The sequence below is a fragment of the Toxotes jaculatrix genome, chromosome 2, assembly GCF_017976425.1.
Source record: "Toxotes jaculatrix isolate fToxJac2 chromosome 2, fToxJac2.pri, whole genome shotgun sequence".
Lineage (NCBI taxonomy): Eukaryota > Metazoa > Chordata > Actinopteri > Toxotidae > Toxotes > Toxotes jaculatrix.
Window position 1 is genome coordinate 28,295,428 of NC_054395.1, and position 16,028 is coordinate 28,311,455.

Here is a 16,028-nt window from a genome sequence, read left to right on the forward strand (position 1 = left end):
GCACTATGTTGTAGAAGCTGAACAGTATTAATGTCTGTCATACAGAATGTGGAAAGGAATCATCTGTTGTTTTGTACCTGTTCTGATCTATTTGCAGGATTCTCACAGCATTTTGTCCAGTTTGAATAAAGGTCCCTATTCTGTCTGTCTCTCTCTCTACACTGCCACTCCCCCCCTCGACAGCTCCCCAAGCTCCAGTATAACCCCCTCATCCCTCCCCTCCATGGCTGAGTCCCAGTAAGAGGCTCAGGTTGATTATTGTAGGCCGTTTCTTGTCATGTTGGTCAAACGCGCCCTCAGCAACATGTGTACCAGTGCATGTACTTCAGTACCCAGGGCCACCCAAACCTACCTGTGCAGCAAAAAGGGTTAAAATTTATCCATAATATTATTGTTATAGAAATATTATCAACATCATTATTGCTGTTATAATTATGGTTGGTATAATTTGTCATCATTGTTAGCATTATGGAAGCACCAGACTGTTTGTGGAAAGATGAGAAAAAGAAAGCTTTTTGTTTTTTTTGTTTTTTTTTTAATTTGTCTGGCTGTTGGTGGTCTGATCTCACAGAGGGAGGGGAGGAATGGTTCAGAAAGAGACAAAGATGGCAGTCATGTTTGTACTGGTTGGGAAATGACTTACAGTGCTGAAATAAAATTTATTCTTTTAGTAAAAAAAGTATCTGTTGTGTCCATTGTCGTGATTTTTAGATTTACTTTAGCTTTAGTTTTTAAATCTTCAGGACAGAATGAACAACAAGGTTTTTGCTGCATTGGAGGCGTCGGTACTGTAATGAGAGCAAGAAAAATGCCATAATTTCTGATTTGATAACAAACCGAACAACTTCTAATGAAACTGAAACACTGAATTTAAAAGGATTTAAAATCCAATATTCATTTGAATTTAAATTCAAATGAATAATTTCAATTTGAATTCAGGTTCAAATGAATAATTGGTGAGAGTCCGGCCTTCTGCATGTCTGTACTCAGGGGTCTGTTGTCATCTGTCCATGCTTATAACTAATGTATAAATCATTAGTAAATTGTGTATTAGCCATTAATAAATCCACTAATTACAATTTTTTTAAATTTATTTACGGTGCGTTATCAGACTATGATACACTGAACTTTACTTCTAATGAAGTATTACTACACGGTAGTGTTGACACTTTAGTAAAGGGTCTGAGTTCTTCTTACAGTCCATATGATAAAGTCTGAGGTTTGCTCTGTGGCTGCGGCTGAAGTCTCGTTGTGGGCGCGTAACTCTCGAGATACTTGGACATACCACCAGCTCTCAGCCAGCGACCACAAACCCGCTCCGCCAGGAAAGATGGCGAGGGTGATAGCGGAGCTACCTGGGCTAACTGAAGGCATGAGGTAAACCCCGCTGCTTTGGTTTGACACCCACACAGACGGCGAGTTGGGCACGGGGGTGAGGGTGGGGGGGACCCTGGCCGTTGCGGACACAGACCCCCGCGGGTCTGTGTGAGTGTGTCCGGGACAGCGGATGTGACAACAAGCCGGACTGAGAGGTCGAGAACCGCCAATTCCAGCTAGCTGTCAGCTAGCCGCTTAGCTGGCTTCCACGGCTGCAGGCTGCGCTTGAATACTAAATGAACTCCCTGTGCATCATCAGCAGCTGGTTTTCGTTCTGTCTCATTTAATAAATATCGATATGAACCAAAAGACCTCACGTTAACCAGCTCGATAGTCTGAGGTACTGCCCAGGTTAGCCCGTTAGCCTCACCTACTGTGGGATCCAAGCTGCAAACGTTATTGGTTTAACGATATTTGTGAGTTAGGTACATATGCGTTTGTGTATTTGTCAGTCCATTATGTCCTGCTCCTTATCACATGTGGTTTTTGTTCCCTAGGTGCTGGTTTGGCTCTGGAGACCCTCCTCAAGGACAGGGAACCTCTGAGGAGTAGGCTTCATCATTTTCAGGGGACTGCTCGCCTCTTCTTTTTCCAGCTCTTTAACTCCTCTCCCTGACAGATGAACAGATAGCCGAGGGTTTTAAATTCATAAGTGTAAAGATGTCAGTGATTTGGACTCCAGAGAAGAACGGTGGGGGGAGGGAGCTGTGGGATGAGGTAGTAGTTTGTATAGTTTTGGGATCACACCAGATCTGGGAGATAACTATACAGCCTACTGTCTTTCTCACGGCGTCCAAACCATCACCTGCATGACAGAGACTGCCGGACACGTCCACGTCTTGTTTCCACAGTGACTGTAGCCTCTGCGGTGAACACTGCATTTGTTTTAGTGGTTGTATTCTGTGTTGCTGTTGACAAATCAGACATCAGTCAGAAGACAATGCCTGTCATGTTAGTTTCAATATCCCTGCTGCTAACATGCAAAAACAAAGAAAAAAAAACACACACACATATTACTGCAGCTCAGTTGCACACACACAAACTACTGAAGGATGGAACAAATTTTGAGTCTGCCCTCGCACAGTGACAACAAATCTACAGGAGATGTCTTAAGGTTCTGTTTTCATGGTGTGTCAGGGCAGATGTGTTTGTAGCTGCGCTGTGGTGAGGTAGTAAGTTGTGTTGTTGTGGGGTGTGGGATATTGCAACCCCTGTTTTGGAGATACAACTATACAACTTCCTGCCTTCCACAATGTGGCAGCGTGATGCACTGTGTTCCAGCCTCTGCAGTGTGTTCAGACATGTACGTGCTTCGTTTATTTGACAGGCCATATTGCAGGTCTTGAATCTGCTGGTAATGAATAAGATTTTCAGAATAAAGTGTGCTTTGCTGATTTTTATTTTTTAATTTGAGCTTAATTATGTTTTGATGGACAGAAAAATATTAATTAACAGTTTCAGTCATTTTTTAAGGGAAAAAAGCAAAGATTTACGCCAGCTTCCTCTGGTTAAGTTATTGTTGTTGACAAACAACTGATTTTCAATCAACAGAAAAAGAGTCAGGAATTAATTCCTTGTGTTATTAAGTGTTTCCATACTATTATTTTTATTATCTATTCCTCTGATTATTCCCTTGATTAAAATGTTTGAAATGGTGAAAAGGCACACACAGTTCCCCGGAACAATATTCAGTTTATGATGATATAAAACAGTTTTACGAAAATTACTGACTGTCGACTGTCAAAATAGTTGACAAGTTTCTGTTGATTGACCAGATGATTAATTGACTAATCTTTGCAGTTCTTCAAAACCATACATATTTTATCTGCTGGTTGGACCAAAAAATTAATTGGTTCATTTTGAAAATAAACTGATCAGCTGATAATGAAAATAATACTTGACTGCACCTTTACTTTTCATTTCCCTGCTCCATCTGAAACTCTTGATATATTTTATTTTAATCTGCTACGATAATACATTCTTAATTTGATGGTGGAAAGATCAGATATTTCATGTTTCCAGTGTTTTATTTTTGCATACACATGAAAATAAAGGATATATCTCTATCTCTGTCATCCTCCAAGCAGTAAGCAAAACACGCTCCCAGAACTCTGTTGTCTAGTAACAGTTAAACCTGCGTTAACCCTGTGAGCCCGTACGTATCATATATGATACCCACATTTCTGGGACTCATTGCATCACCATCAAGCATAAACTTTGCATTTAACCCTTTTAGATGAACTCTTATGCTCGTATACTGACTCCTGGTAGACACTCCTCACTTTTCTAAATGTTTTGACATGTGTGATACAAACAAAAAATATACTTAGAATTTTTTTTTTTTAATTTTTTTTTTTTACATTTTGTCAAAGGGACAAATAAAGAGTTCATATTTGAAAAATTAGAATTTTCTGACCATTCTTTCATAGTTCAGGTCTCACAGGGTTAAACGTCAAAAATTGACTGAAAATGAAATTAAATCTCCTGAAGCATCAGTTGGTCGCCTGAACTGACCTTGGTGAGCTGCAAAGCTGCTGTGATTGGACAACATCCTTCATATTTATCCTGATAATGGCCTATAACGAGAGCGGGCGTTACCCGAGATCTCGCACCGATTGGTCAGATTGGAGCGAAAGGGGCGGGACTTGTGCGTTTTTCCATGCTTTCACCGAAGAGACGCAAAATGACAGAGCTCTCACACTCACTGCGTTTTCGGAAACAATGTACTTCCGGAATCTTACCATGACTTGACAGCATTTTTACAATTTCACCCTGTGACACTTAAACATTAATCAAGAAAGAAAATTAACTGGCTGTTAACTATTTTGATGATTATTTTAGTCATTATTTTTCAAGTGAACGTGTCAAATATTCGGCTTTTTCCAGCTTCTGCATTTTCACACATGATATTTCTTTCTTTTTTTGGAGGGGGTCTTTATTGATCTGTGTCAATTAACAGTCTTATAAAAGGGCAAAAATGTATCTTGCATAAGTTTTGAAATACGTTTTAAAAAAAAAATTAACGTCGTTAATGTTGTTGGTTGCTAAGTAACGATCGGGTTGGAGCCACAGTGGGTGGCTCCTGTCGAACGGACACGATCTTTGGTGTGACGTCAGGGCCGTCTGTCCGAACCAACATGGCGAACATTCGGTGTGTCAAGGTGAGGAAAGAAAAACTGAATCTGTCCGCGCGGCGCAGCGCAGCACCTACAGCTGTTACCTGCCGAGAGAATACGATGCGTGAGACATGAGACGGGTTTGTGTTGTGATGCGCGCGCGCTGCGCTCCTCCCGCTCGGCTGCCTTCCTTGTAGTTCAGAAGTTCAGCAAACGTGCTGGGAATCAATGGGTCCTCACAGCGCCCTCCGCTGCATGTTTGACACTTGAGACGAGATTTATTTATTTAAAGGGTCAGTCCACTTGAATTACGAAAACGTTGCAGTTTGTCAGTTAAATTTCATTCGGTCTGACCCTGTGATCGCTTTATTTTTTTTTAATTCATCCCGGTTTTCAGATAGCCCTCTGTGAAATCGTTTACTTAAATGCCGCGTTCTGACTATAGAACAGACAAAAGGCGCACCGTTGTTTCTTTACGGTGTTGTTCCCTGGCGCTTCTTGATGACATCACGCAGGCTGTGAAAGACGGCAAGTTGTGATTGGTCGGGGCCCAGTGGGTAGTCTGTCACGTCTCAGGGCAAAATTACACCACAAGAATTTATTATGAATTTAATATGATTATATTGCTGCAGTGTCCGACAGCAGTGTGCAGTCTGAGCCCAGAACCGATGAATGGAAGCTGCTTTAGGGTGCTAACAGCTTCACCTTCTTACTATGAGCCGTGGGTTCCATTTTAATGCTAGATTTTTATGTTTTTGTTGGTTTGTTTACAGTTCCACACAAGACATTTGCTTACTTTTTGTTATGTCTTCTTCTTCTTCTCGCCGGTTTGAAGTGGTGGTGCTCAGTTGTGAAAACACCATGTCACACATTTCTGTGCACAGATCAGAATGTGGGTTTCCACTGGTTCTTAGATTTGAAAAAGCAGCTCCAATGAAAGGAATGTTTAACTCATCTTATGAACAACTGGGGCTGTAAATTACAATTATTTTAGCTGTTGATTAATCTGATGTTTATGTTCTCCATTAATCTTTTAATGGTCTATAAAATGTGAAACATAGTAAAAATATATTTTAAAAAATGCCTGTTAGAATTTTCTAAAACCTACCTTTTACTATCACAAAAAACAAAGAGAAAGAACAGGCCTCGTTCTGTTTATCAGCTAAATGATTAATCAATTCAGGTCTACGTACATGTAAGAATATTCCTTGTTTCTCAGCCGTCTCAACACTCAATGATGAAGTGAGTTTTTTCTGCTACACATTTTTAATTAACCAAAGCATTTTTTTATCTCTCACCCGTATTTCTCAGTGACCCATGTTTCCCCTGTGTTTTTACTTTCTTTTTTTTTGTTAATATAATGTCCTGTGTTTCCTCTTTCCTTTAACCCCCCCTGGTTGTCCATATGTGTGCGCGTTGAGTAGGGTATGGTCGGCCTGGTGACGGGCGGTGCGTCTGGTTTGGGTCGGGCCACTGTGGAGCGTCTGGTGCAGAACGGGGCATCTGCTGTGATCCTGGACCTGCCCTCCTCCGAAGGACAGGCTTTGGCAGCCAGTCTGGGAGAACGCTGTGCCTTCGCTCCTGCAGACGTGAGTCCAAAGCCCACCAGACACAGCACGTCTGGACACATACGCTGATACAAAATCACCATGTATGGATATTTCTGCAGATGTGATGCATGTGCAAGCATTGAAACCTGTGTCAGGTCCTTTAGTAGCAATGGCACTGTTTTATTAACGTGTCCCATTAAAAGCCACGAGAGTGTGACAGTGAGCCAGCATGTACAATACCGGGACCCTGGTACTGGGACCGGGACCTGCTCGTTTGTAGGAACGTCTCGATAAAGGTTTTCTGGCTCCTATCTGAGTCCTTTATCTGCCGATACAGAGTCTGATCCAATATTTGCAGAAATCAGAGTGATCTCTAGCAGCAGGAAGCTTCAAAAGCTCTGATGAATCGTGCCCAGGTACCTGCCCAGCACCAAACACCAAATCACTGCCAGACAAACCACAGGCAGACAGCAGGTGAACATAGTGGAGCATTTAGCAGCCACAGGACCAGATTTATCCCTCAGGGTTCCAATATAAGGAAGTGATTATTGGACTTGCACTAATCAGGTGACCAGACACATGACTCCACATGAAAGATAATGTTGCTCCACAACAGCTGGATGTGTGAATAAGCAACTGCTACATGCTAACAAATTTACCACATAAACATTATAAGGTGATATGTCAACGTCGTGTTCACAGCAGCTGTATCTGGAGGTGTAATATCCTCTCTGCTCAGTAGATGACACCCTCACATTATCCAGTGTCACAGCTGAATGCACATGGTTCATGTTGACCCTCAAGGTCTGCTCCTGTCCATTATTTATTATTTATGCCAGATCTGTCTCAGTTCCCTACCTGCATGCACCCAGAGGTGGTATCTTTAGTACGTTCTTAGAACATTAACTCATGTATTCTTGTTGATATCCATCCCATCTCTCAGGACACATGTTGATGTGATGTCTAAAACCATCCTCGGACTAAAAGAGGCCTTGTTGTTTCCCAGGTGACGTCGGAGGCCGACGTGCAGTCGGCTGTGTCCCTGGCCAGAGAGAAGTTTGGGAAGCTGGACCTGGCGGTTAACTGTGCCGGCATCGCTGTGGCTGTCAAAACCTACAACTTTAAAAAGGAGCTTCCTCACAGCCTGGAGGACTTCCAGCGTGTTATCAATGTACGACGGGCAAAAAGAAACGCCAGTCACAGCTCATCACACGGTCATGTGTGACTTTTCTTTGTGTTTTTTTTTTCCCTGCAGGTGAATATTGCAGGAACCTTTAATGTGATTCGCCTTGCTGTGGGTGAGATGGGGAAGAACGAGCCTGACGCAGATGGACACAGAGGCTGCATCATTAACACGGCCAGTGTGGCAGCCTTTGACGGACAGGTCATTTAAAACACACGCAAACATTAGAAAATAACAAAGTGTTTATTTATTTATTTATTTTGAATCTCTCTCTCTCTCTCTCTCTCTCTCTCTCTCTCTCTCTCCGTAGGTCGGCCAAGCAGCTTATTCAGCTTCTAAAGGCGGCATCGTCGGAATGACCCTCCCCATCGCACGAGACCTGGCACCCATTGGCATCAGAGTCATCACCATCGCACCTGGCTAGTGCACATATATACATACATACATGTACACAAATATACAGATACAACCGCCCCCACAAACAATAACCCTGTCCCGGTAGAAGAAACAGGCCTTCGCCTTTCATTTGTAAATGTGTTACATAAACATGCTTGTTACCTTTTCTGTTCATAATTAAAAGGTGAGACTGGTGATATTCTGTATTTTTATTGTCACATACATTTTCACAGTTTAGTTTTTGTACAGATTAAACAGAGGTAAGGTTTAGGTCTTACCTTTGCGGTAATGCTTGATCTAAGATTACGGTTAGTTTCACCTGAATGCCTCACACTTCTGCCCTTTTTTGAGAGTTTGAAGATTTTAACAAAAATCCATCATCAGTTTTCTGCCACTTATCTGTTTCTAGGTCATGTTATTTCTGACCAGTGTAGCCATGAAACAGGTGTTAAATTGATTTCTGCTTGGTATTAAAAAGGCCTAATAAAGTCTTGAATTTAACCTGGTGAACGCTGTAGAAACCACGTCTGATTTAATCCTGACATTTCGTTCCTTCTCGCTCCAGGTCTCTTCTCCACTCCTCTCCTGGCTGGTCTTCCAGAAAAGGTGCGCTCCTTTCTTGCCCGCCAGGTGCCCTTCCCCTCACGCCTGGGAGACCCCGCTGAGTTTGCCCACCTGGTGACATCACTGGCTGAGAACCCCATGATTAATGGAGAGGTCATTAGACTGGACGGAGCCATTCGCATGCAGCCCTGAGACAGACTGTGTGTGTGTGTCTGTGTGACCACGTTAACAAAGGGCACTGATCTTCAGCTGCCTCCAACAAAGAGAAAATTTGTGTGTGTCTGAATGTGCGTGTGTGTGTGTGTGTCTGCCTGGTGTAATTATGTTGTAGACAGCTGCAGACAGTAACTATAAACTGTTGGGGATCACAAACACCATTTAGTGTGTGAGACCGTGACAATGTGTGAAAATGAGACTGCACATCATTCAGAGCAGTGCAGTACTTTATTAACTCCACTTCGGTTGTTTTGTAAACTGATCCAGATTATAATAAAACCTCCGACCGGTTTGATTATCTGCTCCAAGAAGATTTTTTTTCTTAAAAAGCCTTAATGTAGAATTTTTATTTGTGTACAGCTTCTTTAAAATGATCCTAATTGCACAAGTTAGATTATGGAAAAAACTGAGTTTGCCTTCACCCAGTTATGTCTCAAAGTCTCATTGTGTTGTATGACTAACAGAGTCACAATTTATAGTCTGCAGAGAAGAAACATATACAGTTGCAAGAAAAAGTATGTGAACCCTTTGGGATTATGTGGAGTTTTGCATGAATTGGTCATAAAATGTGCTCTGAACTTCATCTAAGTCACAACAATAGAAAAACACAGTCTGCTTAAAATAATACTACACAAACATTATATGTTTTTAATGAACATAATATGTAAACATTCACAGTGCAGGGTGGAAAAAGCATGTGAACCTTTGGACTTAATAACTGGTTGACCCTCCTTTGGCAGCAATAACCTCAACCAAACGTTTCCTGTAGTTGCAGATCAGACCTGCACAACGATCTGGAGTAATTTTGGACCACTCCTCTTCACAAAACTGTTTCAGTGTAGCCATATTCTTGGGATGTCTGGTGTGAATCGCTCTCTTAAGGTCATGCCACAGCACTTCAGTTGGGTTGAGGTCAGGACTCTGACTGGGCCACAGAAGGCGTATTTTGTTCTGTTGAAGCCATTCCTTTGTTGAATTACTTTTATGCTTTGGGTCATTGTCCTGTTGCATCACCCATCCTCTGCGGAGCTTCTGTTGGCGGACAGATGGTCTTACGTTTTTTTATTTAAATTACAAAATTTCGGCCAGGCCCTGAGGCAGCAAAGCAGCCCCAAACCATGATGCTCCCTCCGCCATGTTTTACAGTGGGGATGAGGTTTTGATGTTGGTGTGCTGTGCCCTTTTTTCTCCACACATAGGGTTGTGTGTTTTTTCCAAACAACTCAATTTTGGTTTCATCTGTCCACAGAATATTTTGCCAGTAGTGCTGTGAAACATCCAGGTGCTCTTTTGCAAACTTCAAACGTGCTGCAATATTTTTTTTGGACAGCAATGGCTTCCTCCGTGGTGTCCTCCCATGTACTCCATTCCTGTTTAATGTTTTCCTTATTGTAGATGTGTCAACACTCCAGGATTCTTCTTTACCTCATTAAACATTCTGCGCTGTGCTCTTGCAGTCATCTTTACAGGATGACCACGCCTAGGGAGAGTAGCAAGTGCTGAACTTTCTCCGTTTGTAGTCTGTCTTACCATGGACACATGAACACCAAGGCTTTTGGAGATACTTTTGTAACCCTTTCAAGCTTCATGCAAGTCAACAATTCTTGATTGTAGGTCTTCCGAGAGCTCTTTTCTGCGAGGCATGGTTCACATCAGGCAGTGCTTCATGAAACCAGTAAACCCAAATCTGGTGTGTGTTTGTAAAGGGCAGGACAGCTTTCAGCAACACATCCAATATCATCTCACTGATTGGACTCAAGGTTGGCTCACTCCTGGCTCCAATTAGCTCTTGGAGAAGTCATTAGGCTGGGGGTTCACATACTTTTTCCACCCTGCACTGTGAATGTTTACATGTTATGTTCAATAAAAACATATAATGTTTGTGTAGTATTATTTTAAGCAGACTTTTTCTATTGTTGTGACTTAGATGAAGTTCAGAGCACATTTTATGACCAATTCATGCAAAACTCCACATAATCCCAAAGGGTTCACATATTTTTTCTTGCAACTGTATAATCAAGACAAGAAATCAATGTCAGAGTTGCACATTTTTTTAATGTCACAACAGCTTTGATATAAAAAGGCTGCACATATCACTGGGTGCAACAGAGGTTTGACTGTTGGAGAGAAAGGCACAAAACAAGAGAGAGAAAAACGAAGTCTAAAACAAATCTATTTCAATCCCATTGCCTAACAGAGAAAAGCTTATTCGAGGGCCGATGGTGAAGCCAGTTCCCAGCACCTTAGCCTCTAAACCTGTCGCTCCGACACCAACACCGGTGTCTACTGCTAGACCGACTGTAGCCTTCACAGGACCAGCAGAGGCTGAAGCACTGGCCACTTCTGCTCTGGCAAAGGCTCTGGCACTGAGAGACGCAGCAGAGACTCCAACTCCTGCACTGGCGTTGGGCCCTTTGGCCTCAGCATCAAAAACACTCCACTCAGCTCGAGCGTAGCCCACTCCTGCTGCAGCGTAGAGTCCTGCCTTGGGAATACGTTTCCCAGGTTTGTCCTCAAATCCATTTGCAAATGAGTCGGCACCTGCATATGCACCAACAGCAAAAGCATTTCCGGGCCGGTCAAAGGTGTCGATCATCTCCAGTGCGCCAGATACGCCGACGGAAACATCGCAGCCTCCTCTCAAAACTGCATGGGCTGCAAGTAAAGACGCATTTCATCTCAGTCTTGAAATGCGACAAACATCACAGGAGTCAAAATGATGTTTGACTGACAAGAACAAAAAAAGACAAAACTGTTTAAGAAGTAAGTCACTTACCCTCAGCAACGGTGTCTGAAAGAGATAAAAGAAAAGTTTATTTTTTACTTTGAACATCCGTAAAAGTCTCTGTTAGCGAATGGCATTGACTTTTTACAGTGCGTGTTGTATCTCTGTAAACCTCTTTCCCTACCTGGCATCCTCAGGACCGGCTGTTCACTCTGAGACAAAAAGACGAAATGTCACCAGAAAAGTTTTGCTGTGGGAACTGCCTCCAGGGGAACTGCAAAATGTCATCACATCATGAAGTATGCACGGATTACTGTGTGCAGAACAACTCACGACTTGATTTCTTACCTGGTGAAGTTGTTCGGTTTGTAAGCGATGTGATATCCTTTGTGTGCTCAGTGTCGCTGCTGGGCTGCTCGGACTGAGGGGAGCACAAGTCCCAGGATGCAAAGGGTGAGTCTGTGTATGAGTCACTGGGATGGAATTTCCTCTGTATGTCCGTATGGACGTTGTTATGCTAACTGCATGCTCCTGTTCAGTGTCCTCTGGATGGACTGTCTCTGATGACAGTCTAGTTTCTCCAGTCCAGCACTGTCTGTCTTTTCTGCTGGAACGCAGTCTGGCTTGTGGCTCCATTTTAAGTTTGTCCTGTTTGTCCTTATTCTGTCCTCTGTGGGCTCACACACTGTTGCCTCACAGCAAGAGGGTTCCAGGTTCTGAAACTCCCCTCAGTTACAGTAAACGGAAAGTGAAAGTAAGAACTTCTCGGGAGTTGAGTGTTTTACGGTGAGCCTTGTGTGTGTGTGTGTGTGTGTGTGTGTGTTTTCTGGTACTGATGTATGTGTCCAGTTCCCCACACAGATTTATTTAAGCCCAGAGGATAAAACTAAAATTGTCTTTTTATAATTAAGCGTGTCAAACAATGTCTCGATTAAACAACCATTTCAAAACATACATTTAACATTCTTGTAGTTAGAAGTACAAATAGATGGTTTATTCAAGAGGGAGTAAACTTATGGCAAAAACTTACAAGAAATGTAAAACTGACAAATGACAGACAGGTTTGTAAACATACAGAATATTTAAAATGTCAAATACATATTGTTTTATCATTACTTAGGAAATTACATTAAAAAAATATTATAGTGAGATGGGTTCAAAGTATAGTTTTGCAATGCACAATGAAGGAAAAGATAAGATAATCACCAAGAGCACATATTATAAAAATAAAAGACAAAGGTTACAGTATATGTGATCACTAACAGCTGGAGACTGGAGCATGTTTCTCTTTGGAGGCAAACTGCAACTGTCTAAAAATAAAACTTATTGGCGACAGGGAATAATGGCACAACACAAGAATTACAGTGATCTGAAGAATCCAGACTCAGTTAACCTTCTAAAGAAAGTCACCTCCATGTTTCTGTCATGTGCCTGCCCCCTGGTGTTCGGTCCTGTGGAGCACAAAGCACAAAAAATCATGCTTCTTTCTTGCATTTGATTGAATATTAGGTGAGCAGAGGTTAGAGGGTGACTCACCGGCAGGGTCTCTCCTCATCTTCCACTGGTAGAGGAGCAGCACAGCGGCAGAAAGCAGCACAGAGACGCATAGAACCACAGGGAGGACGTAACCTGGACGAGAGATTTCAAAAAAAAGAAAAAGAAAAGTTCTACATCTTCCACAGATGTTTGCATCAATTAATCTGTTCTACATCATGCAAACTTGTTTTAAAGATTCAGATATAATATTTTTAATATTTTGTTCAGATTAAAATGGACGGACACTGGCAGAGTTTCAGCTCTGTCTGTTTGAACCTTTGACCATGTGAACTGCAGCTGCACCTGTTGTTTCCTCTGCCTGCTGCTGTTCAGGCTGCTTCACAGTCTCCGGAGCTGTGAACAGCGAAAGCAATCAGTGAAAATCAGTGACAACCACATTCACACGTTGTAATGATCCATTTACGTCTCGTGGGTCACATTTGGTCAAATTAAATGTCTGTTAATTTAAATGAGCCGTCAGACACGTGTGAAGACTTTATAGAGATTTTCGTCACCAAAAGGAAAAAAATAAAAAAGGGAAATGAAAGGAGACACAGCTAGCCTGGCTTTGCAGCCTCTTGGTAACATCCACCACTGATTACTGTGTGTTCGAACCACCTGTGTTCACTGTTTATTTCTTAGTTTACGCTGTTAGCATGCTAACATTTGTTCATTGGCTGTAACCACCAAATACAACTGAGGCTGACGGAAATTTTGCAGAGATTTGGCCACAAACCAAACTGACCTTTTTGGTTGACCTGCTTGTGGCGCCAGAGAAAAAGCCAGGTGATCACCAAAGTCTGCAGGATTCATCCTCAGAGGACCACAAATTTTTGTGCTAAATTTCATTTGAAATCCATCAAATAGTTGTTGTTTCAGTCTGGACCACTGTGCTGCTAGCTGTGCTAACGTGGCTAAAATGCAAACACATTATGTCTCGTGTTCACTTTTTGAGTTTTTAAAACCAAGAGTGCTCAGAGCAGAACTATAAAAATCATTAATCAAGCTTCAATATTTTGATAAAAGTCACAAAGCTGGACTGAACAGAATAAAACTCACCGTCTGTGACTCTGACCTCAAACTCCCAGTATGAATCAGGCAGGTAAGGTCTTTCCAAACCACACCTGTACCGTCCTGAGTCAGACTTGGTCAGCTGTGTGATGCTCACAAACAGAGAGGGAGAGGACACCGGGAACGACCCGTCTTTGTATTTGATGCTGTACCTGCCCCTGTGAGCTGCGCTGCCCTTAGTTTCGATGAGAATGTCTTTTTCTTTACATTCGTCCTTACAGAGGAACTTTCTTCTTCCAGAGAGGGTGAAGGGGCAGGTGGCTGTGACACTTCCGCCCTCAGTACTGATGAATATGTTTGCACTGACGAGCCCAGTGTTTCCATCCCAGAGCGCTGCTGGAAAGACGGAGGGTGGATAATGATAATGATGATCAGTGCTTCCTGTATTGTATACTTAGAGTACAACACTGACTGTAGGTGAGTTTCTGTTGTAGCAGTGGTTCTACTTGTTTCAGTGCCTCTTTTTATTCAGAGGCAGTCCTGAGCTTTTACAGTAAAAACATTTGTTTTTGTGCGACTTTTTAGTTTTTGTTTTTTTAATCAATTAGTTCGTGATGAACAATAAAAGAACATTATATAACAGAAACACTGTTGGTGCAACTGGGAAAAGCCTGCACTGAAAATCTTACTTAAGTAAAAGTTCATACGTATAATCAGCAGAATGTGCTCAAAGTAAAATGATCTGTTCTGCAGACAAACACACCCTGTGATGGTTATGTTATTAAATATTATATTATTGGATTATTACCAGTGCAATAATGTTTAAGTAGCATTTTATTGTTGTAGTTGGTCTCAAATGTGAACCACACTGTGTACTGCTGGGTAATTTACTCTGTAACAGTGAACCACATTTTATTATTTGATCATTAATTTTTATGTAAACTCCTAATCAGCACTGTAGGTGACAAACAGTGGAGTAAAAAGTGTTTCTCTCTGAAACACAGAGGAGCAGAGGTGTGAAGTTGTATCACAGGAAAGAACTAATACAAAGTGCTGGCGCCTCGAAACTGTATTTAACAACTTTTCTACCACGGGAATCCACCAGAGAACAATCAGATACCCAAACAGCTGCGATCAACACGTCTGCAGAGACAGTCAGGTAAATCAGTTCTCACCTGAGAAGACGCAGAAGGACAGAACACGGTGGATGTTCATTCTGAATTTGATCCTGATGGAGAACGATCATCAAACTGCCTCTGTCACTTCAGTCTGTCCGGTCTCTGTCAGTCTGATCAGCCAGGAAGTTGACGCTGCTCGGTTTCATTCCTCCCTTCCCCTCTGCGGTTTAAACCCTTTATAGCTCCTTTTGTAGCCACAGTATAATGATGATGATGATGAGGGGTAAGCTTCGTCATGTGAACCCCCCCCCCACACACACACACACACGTTCTTTAGTTTTTTTTTAATTCATCTGATGAACGTTAACAGCAAAGTCTTCTTCAGCAGCATTTCACAGGCTGTCACTGGAAACTTGATCAGGCCACCATCTAAAAAGAGATCACACCGACATCAGGTGCCTCTTCCACAGTCAGGCGCTTCCTTATTGTGGTGCTACAGCAGAAAGATGTGGGCAGTTCAGTTTTATTTATAGACAACCTTATAGAGCTGAGCCAATATTTATCAAACTTTAAACTTTAAATCTATGGGTTTAAAGGGCTAAGTTGAGTCGATCCTTGACGCCACATGTTTCTGTCTCACACACCCTCTGAGACATGTTGTTTCTGTGACTGTAGAAAATATCATTGGCCATGATGATTTTAAAAACTCAAATCAAACAATAATAAAACCACAGTGACTTTGCATGCAGTCGCTTTCTTTGCATCTTTAGTGCCTGAGTTATCAGTTTGGTCCCGGATTCTCCTTCTCATATTGTTTCTCTGCTGTTCCTCATGTGGAGCAGCTGCAGAATTTCTTTCCTGTTTCAGTTTCAGTTTCTGCCAGCCGCCTGCCTGCTCAATTTTATACACGAGTTTTATACACAAGGTGTTTTTTACTTGCAATATTTGTTTTGAAAAAGTTCCTTGAGAATAATAACTTACCATTGAGAATAATGATGATTTTAAAAAAGGGGGATTACAGTTCCTTCAAAATGAAAGAGAACCAGTGTAAACCACGCTGTGACTGATGTGGGAGTTTAGGTTTAAAATCAGAAAAAAAAGCAGGAAAAGATGTTTGTTTAAGACTTTATTGTGAAAGATAAAGGAAAAATTAAAACTATCAAATTCCAAGGAATATATGTGGATGAGAGGGTCTCACAGTTTCTAAATAAAATACCGGATAAATGTAAAAAAAAA

The 16,028-nt window shown here is 41.9% G+C and overlaps 3 protein-coding genes and 1 long non-coding RNA gene across 6 annotated transcripts; 2 read left to right on the forward strand and 2 right to left on the reverse strand.

Moving 5' to 3' along the window:
* The first annotated feature begins 1,296 nt into the window (after nucleotides 1-1,296).
* On the forward strand, nucleotides 1,297-2,409 carry LOC121200939. Its single transcript, XR_005896573.1, has 2 exons — nucleotides 1,297-1,377; nucleotides 1,875-2,409. It is a non-coding gene; the product is annotated as an uncharacterized LOC121200939 (long non-coding RNA).
* A 2,053-nt stretch (nucleotides 2,410-4,462) lies between these two features.
* Nucleotides 4,463-8,710, forward strand: hsd17b10 (hydroxysteroid (17-beta) dehydrogenase 10). The gene is made up of 6 exons (XM_041046256.1): nucleotides 4,463-4,538; nucleotides 5,918-6,082; nucleotides 7,050-7,214; nucleotides 7,299-7,427; nucleotides 7,537-7,645; nucleotides 8,188-8,710. Exons 1-6 carry the CDS (start codon nucleotides 4,515-4,517, stop codon nucleotides 8,376-8,378), a joined length of 783 nt encoding a protein of 260 aa, XP_040902190.1. The 5' UTR covers nucleotides 4,463-4,514; the 3' UTR covers nucleotides 8,379-8,710.
* Nucleotides 8,711-10,437: 1,727 nt separating this feature from the next.
* LOC121192962 lies at nucleotides 10,438-11,825 on the reverse strand. 2 transcript variants are annotated; one of them, XM_041055033.1, is made up of 4 exons: nucleotides 11,476-11,825; nucleotides 11,312-11,339; nucleotides 11,179-11,193; nucleotides 10,438-11,057 (listed from the first exon to the last, which is right to left on the reverse strand). In XM_041055033.1, exons 1-4 carry the CDS (start codon nucleotides 11,761-11,763, stop codon nucleotides 10,564-10,566), a joined length of 825 nt encoding a protein of 274 aa, XP_040910967.1. In that variant the 5' UTR covers nucleotides 11,764-11,825; the 3' UTR covers nucleotides 10,438-10,563. The 2 variants fall into 2 exon arrangements, with proteins under 2 accessions (XP_040910967.1, XP_040910975.1); XM_041055041.1 differs by having other exon boundaries at nucleotides 11,312-11,401; nucleotides 11,476-11,616.
* Nucleotides 11,826-12,197: 372 nt separating this feature from the next.
* LOC121192975 lies at nucleotides 12,198-14,942 on the reverse strand. 2 transcript variants are annotated; one of them, XM_041055062.1, is made up of 5 exons: nucleotides 14,850-14,942; nucleotides 13,723-14,070; nucleotides 12,967-13,017; nucleotides 12,664-12,756; nucleotides 12,198-12,578 (listed from the first exon to the last, which is right to left on the reverse strand). In XM_041055062.1, exons 1-5 carry the CDS (start codon nucleotides 14,887-14,889, stop codon nucleotides 12,487-12,489), a joined length of 624 nt encoding a protein of 207 aa, XP_040910996.1. In that variant the 5' UTR covers nucleotides 14,890-14,942; the 3' UTR covers nucleotides 12,198-12,486. The 2 variants fall into 2 exon arrangements, with proteins under 2 accessions (XP_040910996.1, XP_040910987.1); XM_041055053.1 differs by having other exon boundaries at nucleotides 12,940-13,017.
* Between the last annotated feature and the right edge of the window lie 1,086 nt (nucleotides 14,943-16,028).